Source organism: Rhea americana, unplaced genomic scaffold (assembly GCF_003343005.1).
Source record: "Rhea americana isolate MKP2758 unplaced genomic scaffold, rheAme1 scaffold_28, whole genome shotgun sequence".
NCBI classification, from domain to species: Eukaryota; Metazoa; Chordata; class Aves; order Rheiformes; family Rheidae; genus Rhea; species Rhea americana.
Window position 1 is genome coordinate 135,790 of NW_028186401.1, and position 18,257 is coordinate 154,046.

Consider the following 18,257-nt stretch of genomic DNA (forward strand, 5'->3'; position numbering starts at 1 on the left):
AAAAAAAAAAAAAAAAAAAAAAAAGCCCTTTTTCACTACTGACTTCCTGGCCTGGAATCTTTGTCATGATGAACCAGCCACTCAGTGTATAAATGACAGTTTCATGGAATTGAAATTGGGTAGAAATTGGTTAATAAACAAAATAACTAAATGAGGCTTAGGCCTCAGTTCTCCAGTTGTSTGGAAGGTCTGTATGCAATGATGAGCAGTTTAGGCAGTTTATACCAGCTGAACAGATGATTGAAGGGAAACCAAAAGAGTATTTGGAAGCTAAGGTCAGGTGGCAGAGTAAAAGTTGATAGAAGGACTTGAAATYGTGCCAATTTTTACAGCATTGAGCTTGCACCCTCTAAAGGTCGGTGTGCGTCTAGCAGCCCAGCAGGCTGCAGTATGGGCTGCCTTTGGCTAGTCCCTTTGGCAAAGGTAAGTGAGGTGGAAGTGTCTGAGGGACTGGGCCTGGCATGAGCGATCTGTCTCCAGATGAGTGTGCAGGTACTGTGCCAGGGTGCCGGGGTACTGCTTCCCCTGTGAGGTTTGTTTTGAGGTCAGTAGTTCTTCTGGAGCGCTGTTTGTGCTTCATTCCTGTATTTGGAGGTCATCTAGTAAAAGACTGAGTTTTCAAATTTGGCGGAAAGGTAAGAATCTTGCAGCATAGTTCCTTTTACTTAATGTGAGTGAGTTACAGGCATGAGAAGCGGATGAGCCATTAAGTTGGCTATTGGGTGTTCTGTAGACATCACTGCTGCAAGGGATCAGTGATTACATTGTCCTTTAGTTGYTAAAAGCTGGTTTTCTATTCTGTGAAAGAAGCCATTTTCCTCTCGGGGAAGGTTAAGCCGTGAGGGAGGAGGTAAGTTGGTGGGGAGATTTAGGAATAATTTTACAGCGAAGACTGTTTCTGTAGGAATAACTGCTTGCATCCTTAAGTCTGGAATGTATCTAAAGGCGGCTGATAGGAAGCTGTTGCTTTGTAATGAAAAGAAAATTAAATATTTAAAAAAAGGAGAGGAGAAAAAAATAGGAAAAGGGATGGCAGAAGGAAATGTGCCACAGATAGGGCAATGACTTTTTAATGTGACAGCTCGATGGATGTTGTGAAATTACTTGCTTGGAGATTGCTTTCAATACGGGCAGCTTGAAAATTGTTTTCCTTGTAAAAGCCAGACTGTAATCTCTGGCTGCAGATCTTGCTTTTTAAATCATGTTTTAGCTAATAYGCTATTTCAGAAGGATTTGCTTTTTTGTTGTTGTTGGATTTAGTATAACCAGCTTTCGAAGGAATTAAGTGAATTCTAGGAAACATTGGCTGCCAACCAGACCTCTCTGTTATCCTTACCCCATCATGCCTAAGGACCAGATCTCAGTCCAGTCTGATTACTGTGGACTCCCTCCTGTGCATGCATCTGACAAGTCTGTGAAAAAGCGATCGTATGGATGGGTAGGCATCAGGATGCTGACTTCCTATGCCAGAATAGCAAGGTTAGTTGTATGAGCAAAATCAGACTGTGGGGCCGTAGACACAACCCTTGAGATAATCCTACTGCATCGGTGTTTGTGATTTCGTTCAAGTGCAAGATTGAATAATTGAAACACACTGGCGGCTGCTCTCTTCTTGATCTTGATTGCACCTTTGGACACTCTTTGGCCTTTGCCCTTAAGTGCAGGTTCTAACATGGTGCCACTTCAGAGGTGTTAAAAGCTGAGCTGAAAAAATGCTTAAGTCAGCCCWGAGGGTAGAGAGATGCCTCCTGAGGTTTTCAGAAAACTTTCCCACCTAGCTTAAGTCCCACCTAGCTTAAGTTCAGGGCAGATCCTAACTTCCATATAGGAGTAAGGCACAGCAGTATTTTGCTCTTCTGGCTCCTAAGTACTTTAAAAAACATGATCTTAAATCTACAGCAGCTGCTGAGCACTGGCTTGCAGAAATTTTCTAGACTGCRGTTCCTTTGGGGTCTGTGCTACATCTTTTTTTGTAGTCTTCCTTCTTTTAGGTGCTGGCTGGGTTTCACACCAGGCTCCAAAGAGATGTTTATTTTCTCTAGAGCTGAGGTGAGTACCTGTTAAGAGCTGGATGTCTTTGGAGATCTGCATGTGAACACCTACCTTAGAGGTCACATAATCAGCTTTTTTTTTTTTTTTTTTTTTTTTTGCGTTTTGTCTAGATGAAGGTTACATCTGCGTGGAGCTTACTTCTCTCATGTGTCGGAAGTGCATTAATATGGCTTTTAGGTGCTGGCTGGGTTTCACACCAGGCTCCAAAGAGATGTTTATTTTCTCTAGAGCTGAGGTGAGTACCTGTTAAGAGCTGGATGTCTTTGGAGATCTGCATGTGAACACCTACCTTAGAGGTCACATAATCAGCTTTTTTTTTTTTTTTTTTTTTCCCTGCGTTTTGTCTAGATGAAGGTTACATCTGCGTGGAGCTTACTTCTCTCATGTGTCGGAAGTGCATTAATATGGCTTATAGCCACATACAGGAGTCTTGAGCCGTGAGCAGAAAGGCTTGCAGGCTCTGAGCGTTCTGCAGCGAAGCTGTAGATCCCTACCCTTGCTGAGGGTTGGTAGCTTAATTTATTTTGTGTTCCTTTAAAAGGCTGTGAGAAAGCATGTGTCAGCAGTTTACTGGGGAGTCAGGGAGGAACTAGACTGTTAACACTGGAATATTCCCTGCTCTCTGTGCAGTCTTATGCACTGAATTGCAAGGTTTGGACACCAGGCTGTGGCTCTTGATTGCAGTTCTTGGGCGCTGCTGTTCAAGGCCTGCAAGCATCATTGAAGAAGTGAGAAGCTCTTGGCCCCTCTGCGCTCTATCCCTTACCCCTGCTCTAGTGTTTGAGTCCGCTCTGGGAGGAGGAGAGAGAATCAGCTACTTAGTTGTGCCCTGTTAACCTTTCGGCTTACCGCCTTCTCTGCCCCTGGTGCTTGTGCCCTGGTTTTAGTGAGTTGCCCTTTAAATAGGTACCTGCTGTGCCTGGGGCCCTTCCCTTCCATTCAAGGCAGACTCCTGGGATGGGATGAGCCCTGAATCCTGGCCCTGTAGCTGTCACCAGTGAAACTCCTGAGACTACCAAGGATCCAGGATTTCTGTCTTTCCCAGAGCCTCTGTCCTTCTGTTTTGTTTCTTTTCTTTTCTTTCTTTTTTTTTTATTTACTACTTAATCCTAGTGAAGGTGAGCAGACAAAAAAGATCCTTCTGCCCTTTGTGTGCAAGAAAGCCAGTGCCAACTGTCTGCTCTGAATCACCAGGCAAATTAAACTGCTTTGTAGAGAGAGAGCCTGGGGATGGGGTGAAATGCCCTTGCAGGCTACCAGCAGGCCTCTGGTCCAGGGCCTCAGGGAGCCCGAGAGCTTTGTGAGGGGCTGGGAGAGATCGTGGTAGAGAAATTTTGCCTCTCTTTACTCCTTGCTTCTGTGGGAGAGTAATGCTCTGCTCTACCTTGCTTTCCCAGCAGGACTTACTGTGTAGTAAGTGGATCTCTGCACTGTTGGTCTTTAAGGGACCATCTTGAGCTTCTATCAGTTGAGTCTYCCTGCATCCTTTTGCCTCCTGCTCCTGCTGGTTTTAGCAAAGACATACTGGGCAGAGAGGGAGGCTCCTTTCTGCACCTTCAGGAGAAGCTGAGTGTGTCAGCTCTTTGATGCCCTTCAGAAGGACCTTAACCAGCTCAAGAAATGGGCTGATGGCAATCTCATGAAGTCCAACAAAGGAAATGCAAAGTCCTGCCGATGGGGAGGAATAACCCCCTGCACCAGTATAGCCTGGGAACCAGCAAGCAGCATTGCAGAAGAGGACCTGGGAGGTCCTGTGGATATCAAGTTGGATGTGAGCCAGTAATGGCTGTGGCTTCTGTGGCAAAGAAGGCCAACAACWTCTTGGCCCACACTAGGGAGAGCATTTCTGGCATGTCAAGGAAGCTAATTATTCCCTTTCTACTGAGTACCGGTGAAACCACATCTGGAAGTGCTGTGCCCAGTTCTGGACTCCCCAGTATGAGAAAGGCATGGACATACTGCGGCAAGCCCAGCTCAGAGCAGGGAATTGGGACTAGACAATCTCCAGTGGTCCCTGCCAGCCACAGTGATTCTGTGGCACATGCTTGGGCTCTCTCTTGTTTGTGGCTAGGAGATGCCTTCCTTAGTGTTCGAAATATATTGATATTAATTATGAACTTGAAGATGCATACTAAAAATAAATATTACTCAGTGGGAAGCTTTCCATCCATAGAGCCGAGAGGATGCAAATATTTGTTTTTCTCCTGTGTCCTGACGAGGCATCTTGGTGAGGGCTGTCTGGGTACCACCTCCTCTGAGGTCACTGGAACTTGATCCTGAGAAAAGTATGTCTTTTTAACTGGTGGGAACAAGGTGTTAGAGACCTGGGGCAGTGGGGCAAAGCTGAAGCTTCCCTCTTCATTTACGTAGGGAGTTTCAGCAAGGCTGCGTCCATGAACCAGGCTGAGGATTGTGCCCATAGCAACAGTGTGGCCACTGGAGTGGCTCTGCCGGCTCTTTTGCTTCCACATCTGCTGCAGAGAGCGCAAGAAGTGATGAGCTCTGATTGCAGCAACTSAGGTTCATGATAGGCACTAGACTASCAGCAGGGATATTCATCCCTGGAACTGACTGCCTGGGGCAAGGGAGGGACCTCTATTACTGGAGGTTTTAAGACTTGGGTTAGATAATTATTTGTAGGAATGAATGTGCTGCTGGTGACAGTGCCTTTAGCACACAGTGGGTACTCAGGGTCCTTCTGGTTCTGTGGCCCTCTCTTGTGGCCCTCCAACTGTCTCAGCACCTGGAGAACCGCAGTTACTAATATCTGGGTTACTTATTGGGATGTTCATGGAAGGAAGGACTGGCATTCATAGTTATAACTTGTCTTTGTGTCATTTATGGAATAGCTGCTRTCCCTCCCCTTAGCAATTGCCTTTGAATGTGCCCTCTTCATAATGAAGACTGATAACCCAGAGCTGCCTGTCAAAGCTCGGCAGCTCTGTTTATAGAGGCTTGCAATTAAAAAAGGATCTCATATATAATTAAAARGGATCACGTAGACTTTGCGCCTTGCATTCAAGAATAAAGAGGCTGCCATCTAGGAATCCAGGCAGAAAATGGAGATGCTGACAGCCAGCTCCTACTTTTATGCTAATTGCTAATCATCTGCTTTGTTCAGTATAATGCAGCAAGGATTGTGTTCATGTCCTGAGCCATGTAGCCATTTTATTTCATGGGAGTATTCYCCAGTGACACCCCATGGACAAATAGGAGGATAGGGGGATGCTGAATGCTTGGGTGTTAAGTTTGAGCTTCTGACAGCCAGAAACTCCAGGAAGAACAAAAGCAATCAACACAGCCCAGGAATAGTGCAGTTTCAGGTGACTGCTCACTACAGGAGTAGTGCCCTGGCTGCTTTGGGCTATGATGGTGTAGTTGTGTTTGGTCCTTCCTTCATGCACGTGAGGTGCAGCAGGAAAAAGATGATATTCAAACCTCTTTGCAGTGTTCCCCCCCCACCCCCAAGGCTACCAAACCTCTGTGAAAAACGAGTGGCTGGCCAAAGAGGACTGTGAGTGCCTCTGCACCTGCATACCTGGATAGGTCTRCGTTTCTGTGTGTAGAAACGTTTCTGCACGTTTGTGGTTGTTTGCTTCTGTACCGTTAGAATTGGCAAAGCCTGTCAGTATGGTCTCTGAAAAGCTGATCCTGTGCTGTGAAGACTCTAGTGCCATGGATGGGTCTGTGCCGGCTGCTTTTTACGAAATGCCAGTTGGGTGGCCCAGAGGCTTTTGGCTACCAGGACCTGCACATGATATATTTGCAGAAGAAAAGGGATGAAAAGATTTTAAATTGATTGATTGGCATACACTGTCTTATGCTCTTCCTTTTGGTCACTCAGGTTTATAACTCTTCCAAATGGTGTCCTCCAAATTGTGGATGTGCAGGAGAGTGATGCTGGGGCTTACCACTGTGTGGCAACCAACGCTGCCCGGAAACGCTACAGCAATGATGCAGTCCTCAGTGTCCTGAAAGGTAAGGTGCAGGCGGGCAYGCATTGGCCTGAGTATGGGTGTGATAGATAGTTGCGTGTGATGGCTGGCTGAGCTGAAATGTCGGTGGTGATCTCTCCTGCTACTGTGGCTCTGAATGTGGGAGAATTTGGCCAAAACTTGTAGAGAAGGCTTTCTAAAAAAAAGATTCATCTCTAATATGATGGAGTAGATGGGCTAGGTTGGGAAGCATTGCCAACTGAGAGTCACGGCTAGCTCGTCTGCCCAGCCCCAGGCTGCTGACAAAATAATCATGGGGTTGTTTCCGTCTGTACTCTGGGATTCTCTTTTGCAGGTGGATTGTAACAGAAGCAGCTGCCTTTTGGCCTCAAGACAGGTAAAGCAAGACAGGTAGAAGCTGGGCAGGGAACAAGGAAGTTGCTTGCCCAAGCTAGCAAGATAAACAGCCAGAGATTGAAGTAGTTGGCAGGGCTGTGTCTGCCCTGGGTCGCACAGCAGGATCCAGAGGAGGTTACAGTAACACCTGACCTGCACTTTCTCATGTTACCAGCTCTTTGCCAAGCTGCCAGGCAGGCTCTAAAGAGCCTCATGGTGTTGGAAACAGCCTCAGCTGGGATTTCTTTTGGTGGCTTGGACCATTCAGTCAAGGCTTTGGGCATGAGCTGTTCCTTGCCTCCCGATCTGGGCCTCAGTCTCTGAGTACTTTTTTTTTTTTTTCCCTCTTTCCCTTCCCGCCCCCTGTAAACCAAGAGTGCAGTGGGCAAGTCTGGGCATGAGATCGCAGCTGAGAGTGTAAGTGCACTGGCGATCTCCAGGCTTCAGCGTCTTTTCCAGCACACCTGGCTGCCTCCCCAGTGTTGTATAATCCACACACTTCAAGTGGGAAAACTCGCTAGGGCTAGGAGCCTGGTAAAGCAGTTACTTCCCTGTCTCAGGACATTGCCCCCATGCCATGTCTGTCCCTTGTTCATGCTGACCCCAGTGTATTTTGTAGGCAGCTTTAACCTTGAAAGCTCTGAAATCCTTCCAGGCTGCTTTTGTCTTTGTTTAGGATTGTATTATTTGGTGTGCTGCTGCCAGTGTGTTTTCACGTAGCTGGCTTTGCTGTTCATCCATCAGCAGGGAGTGTAATTAACTGCGGAGCCTGAGAATACACCTCTGATCAATGGATTCTGTTGTGGAGGTAATCTGTGTGAGATCTGCGGAGAATTCGTGAGCAGTTGAGCTCTCTGTATCTAATTGCCAGCCCCCTGCCAGATCCTCTGCRTGCTTAATGAAGCACGGGGGTTAGGGGAGTGCTTGCAACGGGCAGTTCCACGCTTTGGCGACAGCTCCCACGTTGGGTCTGCTTCGCTATTGATAAGTAATATTGATCAAGCTGCAGAAGTGACGGTGCTGTCCTTGGCATCATAACTAGTTCTGCATAATTGTATCTTGTAACTGTGTGATGTTTTATCTGCTTTGCAAGTGGAGGCAATGGAAGAGGTTAAATGGGAAGTGTTCCTTCTGGAGCACCAGCCGGCCGAGCAGATTTCTGCCTGCAGTTCTCATCCAAATCTCRCTTCTGCAGCACCGCACCACCCGCTGGCTGCAAAAACAAATATGTGAGGTTGAGTTTTTCACCAGATTGAGCTGATAGGGATGAAAAACATGCCTGTGAAATCTCTGGGGATTTTTATAATTGGGGAAAAGTATCTCTGAGACAGATGGGAAACTGCAGTGACCTTTGCAGGCCACACACTTCTCCATGAGTGACTGGCACTGCATTGATCCTTTTTTTGTTTCAGTACTTCACCATCAGAAGCACATTTCTGGATGCCTAGACTGGCTGGAGGGGGCTTTTCCTCCCTGTTCATAACCAGTTGATAGTGGATAGAATGAACTGTCCTGACAGAAAGCCTTTGCTCRTTGTAAAAATGAGAGGAAAAACTCCAAAAGAACAAAAGCTCGAAATACAGCTRTTTAGTATTGCTTGAGTTGCTTATTTGGAAACTTCAGAGACCAAACTCCTTTTATCTGCAAACAGGAGCGATTAAACATCTTCTTCCYGCCCTACTGACAGCTAATGAATCATTTCTTTTAAGACAAGACGAGAGTCCAGTCTTTGAGTCCCTGGCTTCACTGTCAAGGCTCCTGGAAAGGCTTTGCGCAGTGGGAGCTGGTATCTCATTACCAACCTGGCCTACGATGTTGACATGCCAGTGACAGCACTGGGCGCTGCTGCACGGTGATGCCTGGGTCTGTGTGCTGGTGCTGGGGTTTGACGCTCAGCTGGTTGCAACGCAAATGCTTGCACTTGTGCTGGGCTGCCAGCCCTCAGCTCGCAGGCTGGGGAACGTCTCGTGCTCACAACTCTGCCCCTGCCAGACAGAGCTGGGTTTGAACTGGCTATGCACAGCGAAAGAATCCGTTTCCCTATAGCTTTTCTGCCTGGTCGTCTTTTTTCTGCCTTCCCTCCCCACTGCCTTTCAGATATGAAGGTTGGGAATTGTTCCGTCTCCTTTATTAAAAGCCTTTTCCCAGTAGAGAGAGCAATTAGCACAATCCCCTTCTGTCATATCTGCATGGCCTAAAAACCCAAAAAGTGTCATTTCCCTTTACGATGTGACTTCCCTTGTCGCTTGAGGAAGGCTGTATTATGTGTCAGTGGCTAAACACATGCTGGCCTTACACATGGCAGGGCAGAGAGCGACAGTGCACAGTGGTGCTGTAAGCGCTGCAGATGTTTAGGCTGTGCAGACTTCATGGTGCAAATTTCCAGACGTTCCCTGGGGAAGTGGTGTTTTGAGCAGGAGGGGAGGAGAGCAGACGGAGAGCAAGATACAGTCACGCAGCCCTGAAACAGAGCCTGCTGTAGAAATAGAATTAGAGGGATAACTTGGATTTTCCCCTTGGATCTCCACTGCTCACTGGCAGACGGAGCACCAAACATCTGGCAGTTCTGTCCCTTTTCCCCCCTCACCTGGACAGATGATGAATGAACACTGCAGCCCTGCTGCACACTCTGCCAAAAAGGGCATTAAGAGCTGGCCGCAGGACACTTTTCCCATGCGCTCTGTCTGTGTGCGCTCCCTTTGCTTGGGGTCAGTTCTTGGCAGGGCTGTATCTTATTTCTTGTGGCTCCTTTTTCTGCAAACTGGCTCTGGAGCCCTATGAAGTCATATATGAGGAGGTAATTAGTTCCCTGTGTGTCCTGCCCGTGCTCCCAGGTCTTTGATGCACACAGGAAAGCACTACCATGCTTTATAAAGCGGTCCTCAAGGAAGGGCCAGTGATGGAAGATGAGAATGAGCAGACCAGACTAGCGACAAGTGTTTGAGTTGCAGACACAGGGCGACACCTCTATAGGTGGCATTTGTGGCTTAGGAGCCTCTTGGAGTCATGCAGGACAGCATGGTAGGTCTGAAGACTGAGCTCTGCTCACGTGCCAGGAGAATGGCTTGGGGCGCAGGATGTTGTATGGTCTCAAGCAGGTGGCTTCACCTGCCTACTGTTCCCCTTCTTCCTCTCACGCATGGTGTTTGCTCCCTGTGTATCTTCTTGAAGATGGGGACTGCCTCTCACTATATTTTTGTGCCATGCTTAGTGTTACATGGCCTGCACCTCCACTGCAGCACACGCAACTGTCAGAGGCTGTGCTTCTGCTGGCATGGTACATTTTTGCAAGGATTTTGTCCTGTTTTTAAATGGCACAAGCAATGTGGCTCCCCCTAATCCCCTAATTCCCCATTGAAGGGATATTAGGATCTCTCTGTGCCGTAGCTAACCCAGATTTCACTTTTCTGCAGTTCATCCTATTATTTTTAATTGCATAGTATTGAGGTCTTGAAATAAATCCTCCTCCCTTCTTGTTTTTTAAACCCTTTGATACAGTCTGGTATCCCCTAAAGGACCTGAGGGAAGTTAAAAGATCTTAGCAGTTTTGGAATATAATGGAGTTTAGACAAGGCTGGGAAAAGTACAAGAGATTAAAGCAGGACCATCCATTTTGGATCCTCATCCCATTGCTCCATCTTTAGATTTCAATGTTCATGTCTTTTTYATTCTTGCATAATAGTCATTGCAGCCTAGTGAGCAAAGCATGGTCCTGGGAGCTAGAACTGTTGGATTCTCCTTTCTTTTTTGACATTGTGCCACGGAGGAGAATCCATTCCTGCACTTTAATTTGTGCATCTGTAAGTAGGGCTGATGTAACAGACTTGGAGTTGCCTGCCTTGAAGAGATATGTCAGTCTGGAGAAGAACCACAGGCCTTTCATGCTGGATGTCCATCCACTCAGGTGGCTCTGACTGCACTTGCAGAAGAGGGCACAGGTATGTGCCTGATTGTGTTGYGAAGAACACTGTTGTCCGCTTTTTGGTTGTTTGCACCCGGTTCCTGATCTGTGCATGCCAAGTGGCCATGATCGTTGGGACGGATTGTATGTCACTCTGGTAGTTAGGTAAAAGCCAACAGAGCAGCTGGGAGACCATGTTAGTGTAGCRGTTTCACAAGCATGCTCCAAGTGAGTTTTTTCCTGCCCTGGAATAAGTGCATGGATGGAGGGACAGTTCATGGTGATGGGCTGAGGCACATCAGGGCTGGGGCCTGGACTGAGCGTGCCACCAAAGAATCTTCCAGCAGGCAAGCACGCGCCTTGTGAGTTGGGATTTAGTACTGTGTTATTAGAGATGACACTGTGAGATTGCCGTTGGCAGAACATCATTTATGTTGACAGTTGTAGGAGCTTGCTGCAGCAGTGTCCCAGGAAATGTATTTTTCAGTCAAATATTTGTATGAGATATGATAACAGGGACAGAGGCAGCTGAAACACGTTCACTTTTCCCTCTTCTTGTGCTCTTTGTATTGCCGTGGCTTATGGGTGCCAAGGGACAGCCAGGATTGGGTGCCGAGACCTGTGTGGTTCCTACTCCCAAGAGTTTTAGGAAAATGCAGTTAGTGTATGTAATGAGCTGTGGGGATGGAGGGGAAGGTGGTGATGAAGTGAGCAGCAGTCGCAGTTGGCCATCACCTTGCAGGAACAGACGTGCTATTACCACAAGTGGGTTTTCAGTCCCTGCATGTGCGAATGACGTGCTGGATGCTGGGTTGGCTCTCAGCCCGAGCCCTGACAACACGCGCAGGGCTCCCCTCGCAGCTCCGAACGTGGGCGCGTGCGGCGCGGGGCCGGGGCGGCTCGGCTCCAGGGCTGCGCTGCTCTGCTCTGGCCTCGGCTAGGTGCTGATCCCGTTGCGTGTGCGTCGCTGGGGACGGCTGTGTTAACGAGAGTAGAGTGACCGTCCTGCCAGGTCGGGAGACTTTCTCCTTCTGCTGGAGCCCGTGTGGCAGAGCCAACAGGGTGCTGCCACGCTGTGGGACCAGAGCTGGTGGGGAGAGCTACCTGCGACCATATTTTGTGGGAGCAAGAGGATGCTTAAGGCTGGGTCTTGTGGAGGCAAGGAGGTTGGGAAAACGTAGTGAGAGAGAAATGGCACTTTGTTGACCTTCAGATGACGATGACAGTGCGGCGTTCTTCTCCGTGCTAGAGGTGAGCAAGTTCCCATATCTACAGGCAGCAGTCAGACTGGACTTCCTCATTTGAACGGGACCTTAGTGGGATTTCCTGGTGGCAGAGGCTGAAACTTCCCTATTTCTCCCCCTCGGAGCAGATCTGAGCCTGGGCTCTGCTTCTAGGCATTGCTGCCACGTAGCTGCTTTGATGTATACATTCCTCCCTTGCTTGTATGGTGTGAAATAATGATAGATCTAAACTTTTCATTTATTTTGTGTTTTTCAAACAAATGAAATTAACTCCAGTGGGATGTGAGCAGAGCCCCTTCAGAGGAGTCGTTCCTGGTCCTGCCACTGAAGGCAGRGGACAGGCTGGAGCGTTGTGTGTAAAGCTGTAGTGGTGGTTGCACTGTAAATGCATCCGCATCTGGGGTGGAATAACACAGYTGCGCTTTTATAGTGAGTTGCTGGTTTAACCAGCAAGTGATGCTGTCCCCCTGGAGAAAGGGGGATCCYGGGTCCAGCCTGCAGCTCTTGTGCTGCGTCTCAGCTCCTTGTGCCCCTTCTCCTGGGCTTAGACCTCTGTCACTTCTTCTCTGCTTCCTCATCATCCTATTTTTCTTTTCCTTGTGCTCTCCTTACTAGCAGTTAAACTGGGAATTGCTTTCCRCTTGACAGGACGAAAGCTCAGCCGTGAGGACTCGGCTTTCATGTGTTTCCAGGCTCGCGTTTCCTGGGCGGCAGGTAAATGTAGCTGTTTGCGTAATGAATCCGCTGCGATGTTAAAAACATTTTTGATCCGTTCTCTGTGGCAGAAGATGCAAAGGGAGCCATGACAAGTATGGGCTCAGAGGACAGCAAGATGGAAGAGGGAATACAGAGCATTTCTGACATAATAAATAGATTTTTTTTTTAAAGCTGAGTGGAACCTTCTGTCTAACATGAGCTGTAGACTTTCACTCTCTCTCCCTTTTATTGAGCCTAGCAGTGTCAGGTGGTTTCAGGCAAGCATGGAACAGGATTGAGACCACAGATTTTGGGTGAAACCTGTGAAGGGCTGGTGCAAACTTGTATCAGACACCCACCCAAACACACTGCTCTCTCCTTGGCTGGAGTCAGCACAGGGCYGGCATGTATAACACCACTTGCATTGCTGAGGGAAAATTTCGCGCAGCTCAAGTGTCAGCAGCCTGTTCCCTGGGAGCCAGAGGGGGAGTTTTTGCGGAGCTGTCTGTGAAGTTCTGCAGACCTATGATATGCCGCAGTGCTGACAGCTCTAGCAGCCCGCGGTGACAGAGGGTTTGATACAAAATTCAGAGCCCTCACCTCCCATTAAGCAGAACAGCAAAGGCCYCGGGTTGGCACTGATGTGAGTGGCAAGAGAGGTGTCAAGGATAATAGAACAGAGCAGGGGATGTAAGGCTGGGAATAGGTGAGCTGTTTCCAACTCCTGAGGGGAAATCGCTCTCTTCCATGCACAGCAGTGGCTACCCATGAGGTTTGGAGCTGTCAGGTCTGGCCAGCCTCACGTGTTAACTCAGCACAGTGTCCGACCCCTGGAGACCAGGGATAGTTTGCAGTCCTCCAGTATTCTCCATGTGCATCTCTTATTAATCCAAGTCTACTGTGTAAGTGATGCTGGCTAATCACTGTGCATTTGAGGCTTTCTGAAATAAGAGCTCATGTTTGGTAAGGCCCTAACTAAAGCAGGGTTTGACTGACTTTGCTCAGCTCTCCTCTGAGAGTCTTTTGGCCCTGGTGTAACCACGTGGTGCATCAGCACATCTGCTCTGTAGGGATCACACCTGGCATTCATGGCGGGGTGTTAAACAAACAGGCTGTGCCTGCATGGTGAGGCTGGAAGGGAGCTAAGAATAGAGATGATAATTAGGTCAGCAGCTTACAATGGGCTGAGGGACAACAAGGTTGATGTGGTTGAGTTCCTGATGGCACTTGTTAATTATTAATTATCTGTGTTACAGCAAAGTCTTAGTAGCTCTGAGGTCGAGGGCTACCGGTGCCCTGCAGTGTTCCAGCATCTTGACAGCCAGGCTGAAGAGGCTGCAAGTGTCTGAAGACACAGCCGGGCTCACGGTCCCTCTGCTTTAGACGTGGGACAGGAGTATGGGGGAGGCTTGTCCCTGTCCCAGAGACCTTCTGATACTGACAGGCTGTGTGGTGCTGAGGCACAAGAACGGGGTGAGTCAGCCCTGATCACAGGGGAAGCCAAGTCAGGAGCTGAGCCGTGGTGCTCTGAGTCCCGCTCAGATGTCTCGGGTGCCTGGGATTGCTTAGTGTCCAGCTGGGAATTTGTGCTGAGTGARTGAGAGATGCTCTTGCTTCCTTTGCAACCCAGGGGCAGTGCTGCATGGCTTGTTGGCAAGAATGAGTGGCAGGAAAAGAGGGGAGGGTGGGAGAAGGAGGCGGGTGGTGCAACCACAGTCCATCTTTTAGCACAGCCTTAGATGGATCAGGACTCTCTGCAGCACTCTAGCTAGTATCCAGCCAGAGAAGTCTGACAGGATTTATGAGTATCACTAGTAATCCTTCCCCTTGAAAAGCTAGCCTTCCTTCCTGGCTTTTCCTGGAAAAACAGGTTTGCATTGTCCTGWGTTAATGCAGATGCATCTACCTGATTTAACTCTTCTTTCCAAGTTGTTGGTCTTTATTTACTGCCTATGTTATTCTAGATTCATGTTTTGTATTTGCTTCTTGAAGTGTAGCTCCTAGGAGGCACGCTGCATGCCTGGTATCAGGGAGACCACACCGGGATGGGGCTTCCCACAGCATTTCTTTCCAAAGCAGTGTGTGGCAGTAATCTGGATGCCTATTGCTGGCAGCGAGAAGGGCACACAGCACAGTCTCCAATGACGAAGAAAGTGGGCTGTGTCCTGCTGCATAACCCAGGCCCTCCAGCCTGTTTCCATTCTGCTGTTGCTAGACGTGCAACTGCATGAATTGCAGATAGATCCAATGCAAATAAGCATCAGCCTCTGAGCACAGRAAGTGTTTTTACAGTGAAATGGGTTCCGCCACTGAGACAAGCTGAGGTGACTGAATAAGGACGAGTTATGGGGTTTGTGAAGTGTGAGCCAGAAGGCTGTTCTCCTGGGTCTATCTCATTTCTGTAGAAGAGGTAACAATATTTCTACCTGCCTTGCACCTTTTTTCTTGGTGATATCTCCTGCAGCATCCTGGAAGCTAATGTTCTGGTCTAGGAAAATCCTTTTGGGAAATGGTTGGCTGGCAGGGCAGATGTGGTTCCGCAATGTGTGAGCGAGTCCATGCTGTGCTCTGCCATAGCTGTTCTTCCGCTCTGTACATGGCAGGAGTGACCTTGCAGATCAAGGAGTGATGTYGCCTGCATGTCTGTCGTGCATCTACTGTCGGCCAGTACGTACAGTCAAGTTTCTTTTGTCTATATGCTGGCCTGAAGGCAGRTCTGAGAGCCAAAACCTGGAATACACTTGGCTTTCAGCACAGAGCAGTAGCCAGCTAACTAACGCTATCTGTGAGCACCTGTTAGGTGGTAAGGGAGCTACAGGATGGCTTTTGTGTCCCATGATACAAAATGAAACCCTCTCTGAAACCCTCCTTTCCCCCTGCTATTTCTCCAAGACACTCATGTTACAAAGAGAGCTGGTATAATTAGTGGAGATGGTTAAAGACCTGTGGGCATRTTCCTGCTGAATTCTAGTGGCCAGCAAGCTTAGGTCCCCAGGGCCATGTGATGTTTACTGATTTGGAGAGTTCCTGTATTCAAATYGTGGCGCTATGGTTTTTGTTAAGAGTTTCATGTTGCTTTCTAGCTGTTACTGTTGCACTCCCCTTTCTTTGAATTAGGTAAATACATTATGAACTCTGAAAAGATGGAGTCAGAGTTGCTGATGTGCCTCTAGTCRCACAGTGGTTTAATGCAAGAGACCAGGACACTGTCTTATTCTTGAAACACCAGATCTGAGCCTGGCCCTTCTGAGAAGCTGGGGATGTCTTCCTGGCTGGTCAGGGCTGAAGCACCTTGCTGGAGCTGATTGTGGAGGATTGGTGTCCCCAACAGCCAAGGAAGTGGAAGAATTGGCCTGGAGTGCCACAGGTTGTATCAAGGGTTGTGTCAGGGGTCTGGCCCTGCCCCTGTGCTGATGAGAACAGAGTACTTCTGTAACATCAGTGTCGTCAGGTGTGGGGTGTGTGTGGTACTCCCTGTGGATTCCCATGCTGGAGTGCCTAAAGCCACCCTCACACCTCCTGGTGGGTGAGCCACATGCTGTGCTTTAAGCCAGGTTATTTTTGTTGCAGGTTTTTGAAGCCATGTTCACCGACTGACTCTTGGATGCTCTGAGACTGTGCCATGATCGGCTGCAGGCTAACAAGCCCTGTGCATGCTGTTCTTCTCCAGTAAAACTAGCTGGGCCTCTAGAGTTTTATGACCCCAGAAAGGGGAATGCAATGGGGGGAATATGAGGATACTGCTCTGCCTGGTGCAGCGTGGTAGTTCCTGTTCTGTTGATAACTTTACAAAATATCCTCTTGCAGATCGTTTCTCGCGGCTCTTGTCCCTCTCCCCCTACATTCCTGGCAGCTGTTAGAGAATGGCTGGGGCTTGCAGAGCTTTAAGGACTTGGTGTCAGTAACATAAGCTGTCTGGGTTGCAGGGATAGGGTTAGTTAGGACATGGTGCTGCTGGTCTCCAAACTGCTTTGGAGATACTGATGCAGCTACTCCTTTCTTCACTTTTTGCCTGACTTAGGATTTCAACTCATACTCTACACTGAGTGATGTTGCTTCAAGGAGTTTGTTTGCACAAGACCTCTGAAAAGGTGTCAAGATGGGTCAAAGGCTTATTAATTAATAGGTACTGTCTACCAGTGGTGATATTATCAATGATGCTCAAACATGGTCCTTCTGTTAGGTCCTGGAGTCCACTGTGCCCTAGGCCTGAGTTTCCTATTGCCTCTGTCATTTTCTAGCTCATGATCTGCTTCTTGTGCCTCCTAGAAACCCTCTGCAACACATCCTCAGGCTTCTGAGGATTTTGATTGTATGGCCTGAGGTCTCCAACCSTTTGGCTAATTTGGACTTCCAGCAGAAAAAAGAAGAGCCTTAGCTCTTCCTAGAAGCAGCAGCTCTATTTGTGCCATGGGGCTGCAGGGCTGGATGGCTATCGGCCCAGCTATCGGCCCGGCACCTCCTGTTTATTTTGACTAGCTCCCATCTYGGAGTGGTGCATATGTAGGCGCTTYCAAGTGTTTGCTGGGGAAGCAAGCAGGAATTCATCATGCAGTCTGGCTGGTACCCGTCCCTCTTGGCTTAGCGAAGAGCAGTTCCAAATGCRTGTACGCAAACAGAGAGCCAATGTTGACAGCTTTACAGGAGGTACAGCGGTGGGCAAAGCACACTCCGACTGCTTTGCAGCCGAGCTGAACGTTCCCTGGACGTAAAACTGTTCCCTGAAGGAGTGGGGAGTGGGTGGAAAGAAGCCTCTAAAAATCTMAGGCAGTCTGTGGAAAACTGCTCCTGCTCAGCCTCTTTTGGGGGCTTCTGGTTACATACAATTCAGGCTGTCAGCTTTGTGGCTGAGCTAGTGCTTCACAGGATTTAATCTCTGAGCTGAAATCCGTGGCAGCTGTATGAAGAAGTCGAGGGTAACGAAAGAGAAGTGCCTCATGGCCCCTCTGTCTGTTAGGACTGGGATCCATGTGCTCCCTCAGCTTCCAGACGAAGRATGTAGAGCTGGGGAAAATGTTTAACAGACTGTTTCACTCAAGCCAAATGAAAAGCAGTTACTTGAGCAGCTCCTCCTGCCGCGCTTGGTGTGTAWCGTGCTCCGTGGAGAGACCCCTGAAACTGTGACTGATGCTAGACTCTGAGGGCACATGTCCTTATGAGCACTCCCCATCCAAACACCTTAATATCTCCTTTTTTATTTTTTCCCCAGGGGTGTATTTTTTATCTGTTAAATTCTCTACTTTGCACATGCATGAAGTCTTAAATATGCAGAAATTAGAGCAGCAGGTTTTGTGCTTGCCATTAAAAGTGTGGGTGGCACTGTTTGTTTTGGGATATGTTTGCTGATTTCTTTTGGGGGGATTTTAGGATAATGGTTTGAGATGAATTAAAAATAGTGGTGATTGAATGTCTGTGTTTTAATCACTTATGTATGTTTCTTTGTATGCTGCTTTAACGGTGACAAAGTGTGTGTACCCATATTGCTGTAGCACTTGATAATTAAGAAGATGAACTCCATCCCTATTCCAAAACATGGAGATAAATTCTTCCCTCCTCAGCTTTTCAAGGGAAACTTTGCTTTGACAAATGCATAAGTGTTGACAAAATGTTTTGAGGATGTGAGGTAAAAAGACAATACAAAAACGATCTACTGAGCTCATTTATTTGACTGGGCAGAAAAAACAGTGATGCCAATACAATGTCACTTTTGCATTGTACTGAGAAAGAAAACCCCAATTCCTCTTCAGCTTCTTTTCCGTATTGGGCTTGTAGTGAATCACCCACTCCACAGCTGCCTGAGAAGGGAAAGAAAGGAACATTTCCAATGGAGGAAGCCCAGAGCACTGGCGCTGCCAGATTGCACTGGAACAAATTTTGCAGTCCCAGTATCCAGGAGTGGTCAGTGCTGGAGTTCCTGTTATTTTTACAAACCTATGATACTCAAATCTAAAAGCTCATTCAAGGCTCATGAACCAGAGCCCGATCCTCTGCAGAGGAGTAGTTTTCCACACTGAGAACCACCAAAGCACTACC

General features: G+C 48.1%; 1 protein-coding gene across 2 annotated transcripts in view; it reads left to right on the forward strand.

The window, feature by feature from the left end:
• IGDCC4 (immunoglobulin superfamily DCC subclass member 4) overlaps positions 1-18,257 on the forward strand; it is a 106,970-nt gene that overhangs the window by 46,106 nt on the left and 42,607 nt on the right. For both annotated transcript variants that reach the window (XM_085308582.1, XM_085308583.1), the window contains exon 4: positions 5,897-6,030. In XM_085308582.1, coding sequence (XP_085164708.1) covers positions 5,897-6,030 — 134 coding nt within the window. The remainder of the gene's footprint in view (positions 1-5,896; positions 6,031-18,257) is intronic.